At 34.2% G+C, this 8,545-nt stretch overlaps 1 protein-coding gene across 1 annotated transcript; it reads right to left on the reverse strand.

Annotated features, from left to right (window-relative positions):
- Nucleotides 1-2,174: 2,174 nt before the first annotated feature.
- On the reverse strand, nt 2,175-6,196 carry LOC104588387 (zinc finger protein WIP3-like). Its single transcript, XM_010246296.3, has 2 exons — nt 5,311-6,196; nt 2,175-2,988 (listed from the first exon to the last, which is right to left on the reverse strand). The coding sequence occupies exons 1-2, from the start codon at nt 5,866-5,868 to the stop codon at nt 2,539-2,541; spliced, it is 1,008 nt and encodes a 335-aa protein (XP_010244598.1). The 5' UTR covers nt 5,869-6,196; the 3' UTR covers nt 2,175-2,538.
- Between the last annotated feature and the right edge of the window lie 2,349 nt (nt 6,197-8,545).

Consider the following 8,545-nt stretch of genomic DNA (forward strand, 5'->3'; position numbering starts at 1 on the left):
TACATTAAGATCCGTATCTTCATGGGCCCGCAGATATTGCCTCTATTGAAATTCAGCACAATTTCTGGATATATGGTTTTCTATGGGTATTTTTGGATTTTTTATATTTTTTGGGTTACATGGTTAAAATGGATACAATAAAAATGCATAGTTAATTAGGATCAAGTGTTTAGAATGATTTTGGCCTAATTAATCTCTTGGGTGGGGCGTTTATGCATGGTTGGTCCTAATCCACTGAACTTGAATCCTTTTTTTTCTTTATGTGTGTGTTTAATGAATCTCTCTGTGGACATACAATTTAACTCTGATTGATACATGAGGAGAAAAAAAAGAAAACATCAAAGATCAAAGAAAAGAAGAAGAACATTGGTGTACTACACAACCTTTCTACATGGGTTATCACTTTAGTTTTTACATTCTTGAGGGAGAGATTTACCATGATAATTTCAGAAAGGAAAATCAACCTTAGGGCTATATTTGGTTTGATGGAAAATAATTAAGAGAGAAACAGAAAGTAGTTGAGGAATTTCATAACTTTTCCTTAGAACTTTCCCTCAAGTTTCTGTTGCTCTATTATTTTCTATCAAACCATAGTCTAAAGGAACACAAGTTTGGCTTCAGTCAGAGCAAGTCCATGCTCACACCGTTCCAACAGCTTTTCGTAACTGTTTGCATTGGAATATCTACTCATGAAGTAAAGCACATAAGTAGGAAGATATTCCTAATGCAAGGCTGTAAAGGTTATTCGAATAGATTTTGCTCTGACTGAAGCCGGACTCAAGGAACATTGAGGCTTAGTTTAAAAAGAATACAAATACAAATATGTAGAATACAAAACCTGGTATTTTGTATTATTATTTTTATCTATTTGTACTATACATATATTTGTATTTATAGTCTTTCTAAACTGAGCGCTAATATTCTGTTGTATATGTGACTGCTCTGAAGCTTTCTAAGCTATAAGCTATTGATGATGACATGTGGAAAATCCGAATCACCACACATCTTATGAAAGATTGGCTGGATTAGTCACATGCATTATGTTCCTGTCATGTCCACATCATCCCAGTATCTAATTTTTTTAGAGAGAGAGAGAGAGAGTCTTGTCAATCTATAGACCATAATTGTTGTTATAATCAATTAATGGGTGGTGGTGGATTTATTATATGGCCTCCAAGTTGGACCATGACAAAAGCTCTCTACTGCCTTTGAAAAAGGACGCTAGAACTGATCATCAAAGAAAAAAAGGGCTTTAAGAAAAGAAAAAAGGTTCTGAAATGACTTTTTAATACATAGTGCATCCAATTTCTGCTGTAAGCATATATAGTTGATATTTAACAAATATATATGCATGCTTCATGCACCATAAATTGCGCTTTGTAAAGCAGAATGCTTTCATGGTCATGATCTTAAACCAATAAATGACAGTGATTAATTATTATCTTCTTCATCAAAAACTGATGGCCATCACAAAGCGCTGCAATTTTGAGAGGACTTGGTTTATTAATTGGTTAATCCATCATTTCTTGATGCAAACTTTGCACCCGGTTCAGTTTTGCATCTACTTGTTTGTAATCATGATCTGATACAAAAATTTATATCTTTTTGTCTTATTTGCACTCAATGAGAGTGTAAAATTTTTATCTCAAAAAGTGAACCTTCCACCTACCTTAATTATCTTTCATATAAAGTGGGGAGCCACAACATCTAGCTTCCTACCTCACTCTTAGACATTTAACCCTCCTCCCATCTCCATTCTCTTGCACATAAGGTCGGGACAACATAATTTTACTTTCTATTTTACTTATATAACAAATAAATAAGACAAAGCCAAATCTGAAGCAAAAGCAAACCAGAATTTATACTCAGCCTATTTGCACTCCCATGTATTTACACTAATACAAGGTAATGAAATTTGCACTGCAACCAAATTGATCTTTAGACTCAGTTTGGAAAGAGTATAAATACAAATATGTAGAGTGCAAAACCTTATATTTTGTATTGCTTTGTATATATTTATACTGTACACACATACATACATACATACATATATATATATATATATATATTGTATTTATACTCTTTCCAAACTGAGCCTTAAGGAAAATTTGATAAAATTAATTAATGATTATGCTAGCTAGTATTATGTTAAATCAAACATGTGAATATGATAGTATTTAAGAAAGAAAAAACCATTTATTTATTACATGCTAAGATTACTAACAGTCCATGAAGCAGAAAAATTCTATCTTGAGGCTGAAGAAAGTTCAGCTACTCCCAGACTGTGTTTTACATTAACCATTTCCTTTTAATCACGAACCACTTAAGAAAACCGTACCCTCTAAATTAGTAATTGTTTCTTATCATCCCACCTATGCTCCGTAACAAACTTCTCTCCTTGTGTGCTTCCTGAATATATTTAACACTTATTGAGAGTTTTTTGTTACTGAGCACAAGCTTAGACAAGCTCAATATACTGAATTATGGCCTAGCTAATTATAACTACTAATAGAATAATTAGAGAAACAAAGAGATCGATCACAAATTTCTTCCTGATGAACCCGCTTCATCTTCAGACCCTGTGATGCATTCTTTTTCATCTTCAAAATTTTCCTCAGAAGGGTATGGAGAATGACCCTTCCCAAAGGATTTTATGTGGTCTTTGAGTGATCTCTTATGCTTGAAATCCGACCCACATGAGCAATACCATCGCTTCCCACAGTTCTTCTCATGCGTTCTCCAATCTCCCTTAACTGCAAATGTTTTGCTGCATTTTCTACACATAAATGGCTTCACTCCATGCTTTCTCTTGTAATGTGTTTGAAGAGTTCTGAAATCTTTCAATGGCTTGGCTCGAGGATGGTTGATGTTGTTCTTGCAGCCATGAACACAACAATAGCAAGGAAGCCTTAACATTGCTGTTGGTTGTATTCCTTTAAGTGATTCTGGTCCTTTCCTATATTGTGATCCATGCCCCCACATATGCATCTATACACTCCAGAATTTCTTCACACATAAATATTATTTCTAAAACAATTAATTAGTTAATTAGCCTAGCTTGTAATATGCATATATAAGCAGGATATCAAGAAATATAATTGATTTTGGCAATATATAGTGATTAAAATTTTTATAAATAGGAGCAGAAATACTACAATATTTTCACAATTTTGTAGTTTATTTTTTTTTTCTATATTACAGATACTGACTACAATTCATATGGATGGTGGAAGAATCAATCTGACCTTCCTCATCTAGAATATTTTTTATGAGATTGCATCTGTATTAAAATTTCCAATAAAATGAAATAGAGACAAGGTTATGATGTATAGGAAGATTTGAAAAAGTATAATTTTAATTCACAAATTTTTGCTACAAGTTATAGAACTCTAGCATAACATAAGTCCAAACTAGAGAAGCATATTACAATGCAAACTAGTAAATTTCATGTTAAGTTCAATTCTGATAATGGAATGGAAGAAGAGTACCTTTAGGGCTGCAACTTAGGCCGGGTTAGTCCAAACCCAACCCTGGTCAGGTTAGCATTTGGGTTAGAGTTAGAGTTGACTTTTTCCAACACTGACTTTGCTTTGGGTTGGATTAGGGTTGACCCCTCGGGCAATCTGACCCAATTCAAACCTGGCTATACCATTATTAATGTACTATAGTCCCACTACATGCTGTCATAATTTATTTATCTTAATTCAAAGCCTCTAATGCCTATATAATTATGGATTTATATGTATTGATTTTTTGATTTATTTGCAGGTGCTTGTTCATTTAGTCTGCTTTAATTTGTTTTCTTCTAATTTTCTTTACCATATATGTTATTATGGCCAATGTATCAAATTATTCGTTTGATCTTATTAGTGGTCATCAGTGATTTTCATTCCATAACTTATGTTCTATTATCACTGATTTCATGATTTTATATTTTTAATAGGAGATTTATCAAAATTGATAATAGACTTATCATTTAAAGCATTCTTAATCAAAGAACCAATAGTACATCATACAAGCAAATTCTAGTAACAAATATGGTCAATATATATTCATTAAATCTGTTTTAGGTCTCTCTTAATCAAAGACTTAAAGAATTTCAGAGATTTTATGAGATTTTTAAGAGGATGGAGGAAAGGTCAAACTGGGTCCAACCTAAACCCAGCCCAACCAGAAGTCAAACTTCGGGTTGGGTTAGGGGTTGGCCTCAAGCCTTCAACCTGACCTGACCTGACCCGATTTGCACCCCTAACAATACCTTGAAATTTCCTATCTATTGGGGAGAGCTTAATTTTCCACAAACTTCAATACATTTCAGATTATATTCACACAAATCATATTCATTGCAAACCTTATTATTTAGCTTTTTTTAAGACAGTATCTCTTGACCAGATTACAGTAAGTAGGTCTTAGTCAGTCCAACTGTCAATCCTCTCAGAGTGAAGATTACATACAACAAAAACGAATAAATAGGACGTATTATTAGCAATACCGACAATGACATACTGAAACCAATGAGACTGAATGATTCTAAAAGAGCCTGCTTTCTTTGAGTGGTAGAGAAGCAGTATGTAAACTATTCTAAGAAAATGCAACTTGTTCTATGCTTATGATCAGTGCAGTGGCCCATATCACAGAGATTGCCGACAGATTAATTGTATGGTTTATAACAACGAGTGGCCCATCAGATAGCCATGAGAATAGTTCAGTAGCCTCTCGCTTTTTATGTAGTACGGGTTTGAGTTTGGTGGATGCGTAACTCTCATATCTGTATATTCCTTTTCTCGATTTGAGCTCATATCTGCATAGTCCCAAAATCCACGTGCTTAGTTCTGGGCATTTGATCACATGTACATATACGGTTTCGAATTTTGTGGATTTCTTCTGTACATATTAATATTTGTTATGCTCTCTGTATTCTCTCTCTCTCTCTCTCCCCCCCCCCTCTCATGTTGAGTAACCCAAACTAGATTTAGTCCAGAATACCAATTAGCACAGAACAAATGGTAACACAGAAGCTAGTTAACAAAATTTTAAATGGAGAAACATGGAAAAGGATAAGGAATTCCCTGAAAAAAAAAGCAAACAAAGCATCGAAAAGATAATGTCTCTCTTGCTTCTAAAGAGAACTAGTTAATCATTCCCCAAGAAAAAGAAAAGAAAAGAAAGAACTAATGTAACTTCCAGTGTTTTTCCTGTTAAAAAGATTTATTCTAAACACATACATCCTTTATGGCCATGAATAATTTGGAACAGAAAAAAAAGAAAAAGGACTAATATAATTCTAAGTCATGGAGAGGAAATACAGACCTGCATGTTATTGTACCTATTGAAAGTCTTGTTGCATATGGAGCAAGCGAACTGGGTTGGCCCAATAAGGATCTGTGTCGGTGTGGGGATCCAGAACCTAGTCTCAGTGCTTGATGCACTACTATCTTCAATATTTTTCTTCATGGAATTGTCTTCCTTCATATAATCTAAGGGTTTGATCTCATCATCAGAATCTCTTGTGTTGGGCAGTCCGATGTGCAAAGCCACAGTAACCTTCTCCAGCTTCTCATCTTTAATATCTAAACTCTCCCTTTTCAGCTCATTCTCCTCTTCTTTCAGGGATTTAGACTCAGAAAACCTGCTTAGAAGAGGTAGGCACTGGGTGTTTTGGGGAAGGAGTTGTTGCTGTTGTTGGTGATAGAAGACAGGTAGTTGTAAGCGGCTCATGAGATTTGTGTATTGAGGTTGCGCTTGCTGAGTAATTGATGAAGAAGATGAGGAGGAAGGAGGAGCTGAAGGCTTGAGCCACTCAATGAAGGTTGGTGGTGCTTGAAAGCAGAAACCCCTACTATCTGCATGGTAGTTCCTTCCGCCCATCTTCTCAAGGGCTCTTGATCTCTGTCCTTAGATGGTTATATTCAAGACTGATAAGTGGATTCAAGAGTCTTAGTGGGAAAGCATGGACTCATGGTTCATATATGAATGGTGGTTCAATCCGGTTTGTCTTTTTTTGAGGCTTTCTTTTTCTTTCTTTCTCCCTCACTTTCCTAATGTCCTTTCAGAGAGAGAGAGAGAGAGAGAGAGTTGGGGTTGCGAAAGAATACAATAAACCTAGAACATTCATAACTCTTTTATTCTTGGCAGTTTTCAAGATTGGGAGTGGATCAATGGGAAAGTTGAAAAACTTCTCAGAGCAGAGAATATTAACACTGCGGCAATGGTCCAGTTGAAGCCTTGAAGGGAACATAAAAAGCACTGCTGCAATGAGGGCGCTGGTACGTCATAGATTAGAATGGCCTGGCCTCCTGAGTCCTGACTGGCCATTTGTCCGGGTCCCACACATATATAAGAGATTCCCTGCTTAATAATAAATCAACGATTTCAGATAATTTAAGAATTTCCTCTCGGATAAATCGATTGATCAAAGTAGATGGTGGATATCCTACTTCTGTGTGGGGCGAGAGTTGTAGAAGTGGTGGTAGAGCTTAAAGTAACGTAGAATAATTAGGAAATATCAGTATTTTCTCACTTCTTCTTATGTGAAGAACTTCAATGTTCACTACCACCTCTATGAACCGTGAAGGTATTATTGGATTTTCTCCTCTTCCCTTATCAACGAGTTTTGAAATAAAAAGTTATCCACTGCTTGCCGACAACACATGTTTAGGGTGGGTTAGGATATTTGTAATTGGTCCCGAGAATTACATCTCTCTCTCTCTCCAACTCCTAATTAAGCTAATTTGTCAAAATTCTCTATAAGTTTTGGCATGTAGCCACGTGTATAGAGTCACCATTTTTCTTCAAATATGCACTTTTACCCCCTTTTAATTTTGCCATTTTCCAACCATCACTCATCTCTCTTGCCCTCATTTCCACAGCTGACATAGGATAACACTGATGACTGATCCATTAGAGGATGAGATTTTTTTTTTTACTCAGCCATGGATTTTGGTGTGTCACTCCTTCCCTTTTCTAATAATATTTTAATGAATCATAGTATTCTTCTCAACCATCAGACTTTGATGTGCCTTACAACTCTATATTTTTCTGCATAAGTACCAGATTCTATTTCTTCATACAATTGTTGAATCTAGAAATGGTATTTTTCTTACATAGAATTTTTTAGACGGAGACATCTTAATCTTATGAATAAATAAGCATGTGTTCTATATATTGGAAATATATATCTTAATTGGGCTAGCTTAGGGCTACAAGATCCATATATAAAATTAAATGATCATATACATACTTTTCATTACATTTGAATTGGTGTTAACTTCCATATAGTAGATTAATAAAACCAAAATTATTAATTAAGGATCTTGGGACAATGATACTATTCGAAACTATGGGTGCTTTTACTGTAATTATTTGCACGGTGGAAGATAATGTTGAACTCATCCTTTGTATTCAAACCAAAAAGTGTTGAAAATCGATCCAAGTGGATGTTGAACCAATATTTGGGTCTTGAGTTCACATACGGTTCAGTAGTTCTACCTCCAAAATCATGAAAAGAAAATAAAGAAAAAAAAAACCAAAGAAAATGCATGCAAAAGCTATTAAACGGAGGCTTATATTATTTAATAAATAAAAAAAAAGTGTGAGAATGCAGCGGGTTCGAATCTGAAAAAAAGAAAAAAAAAAAAGCCAAAGGTTAGGCTCATATCAAGTCTACCCCCACCCACCCAGGCGGACTGAAGAACCCAGATGGCGGAAATGGTCTTATTTTAATCTTTTACTATAAATTTTTCTTTTACGTAAAGGAATGAGGCTTTGACTAGGGTTTCACCACAGCGACCCTGGGATTGACCTAAACCTTCTCTGAGACTGGTTCATGATCCGAACAGTTCAACCACCAACTCCTTTCTGTGCAATAGTATCCATTTATGCTAACACTTGGCATATTAGAATAATTCACTCTCTCAAGTCTTCCTCACTGATGATTACTGGTGGTGTTCATATAAAGTGACTGCAACGATTAACGATTAATAATATATATATATTAATACTATTTCCAAGTATTTTTTATTTTATTTTGGAAAATTGTCTAAAATTCACCTAAAACTCACCATAAGTTTTTAGCATTCAGCATTTCTCTTAAATTCACCACAATTTTTCAAAATATCTAAAACTCACCACGTCAATAAGTTTTTGTTTTCCAAAATTCATCTTCTAGTAGTCTACTGTTAATGCTTCTTAACAGAGGTGTCCACATCAGTATAAATAACAATTTTCATGAACAAATTACCCTTTGATGGTGAGTTAGAGAAAATGGGTCTTTTCCATTTTTCAATTTTCATTTTTTTTGCATTTTTAGTGTTTTGTTATAATTTCAATGTTTTTTTATAATTTCTGTTTTTTTTACATTTTTCTATTTTCTACAATCTCTAATTTTTCCTGTATCTTTTGTTATTTATTTGCAATTTCTGTGTTTTTCTATAATTTTTGGTGTTTTTCTACAATTTTTATTTTCTGATTTTGTTTTTCAATTTCTAGAGTTTCTATAATTTGAAAATAAATTTTTATTTTATTTGCAATTTTTATAATTTTTGAA

Source organism: Nelumbo nucifera, chromosome 6 (assembly GCF_055504915.1).
Source record: "Nelumbo nucifera cultivar China Antique chromosome 6, China Antique-T2T, whole genome shotgun sequence".
Lineage (NCBI taxonomy): Eukaryota > Viridiplantae > Streptophyta > Magnoliopsida > Proteales > Nelumbonaceae > Nelumbo > Nelumbo nucifera.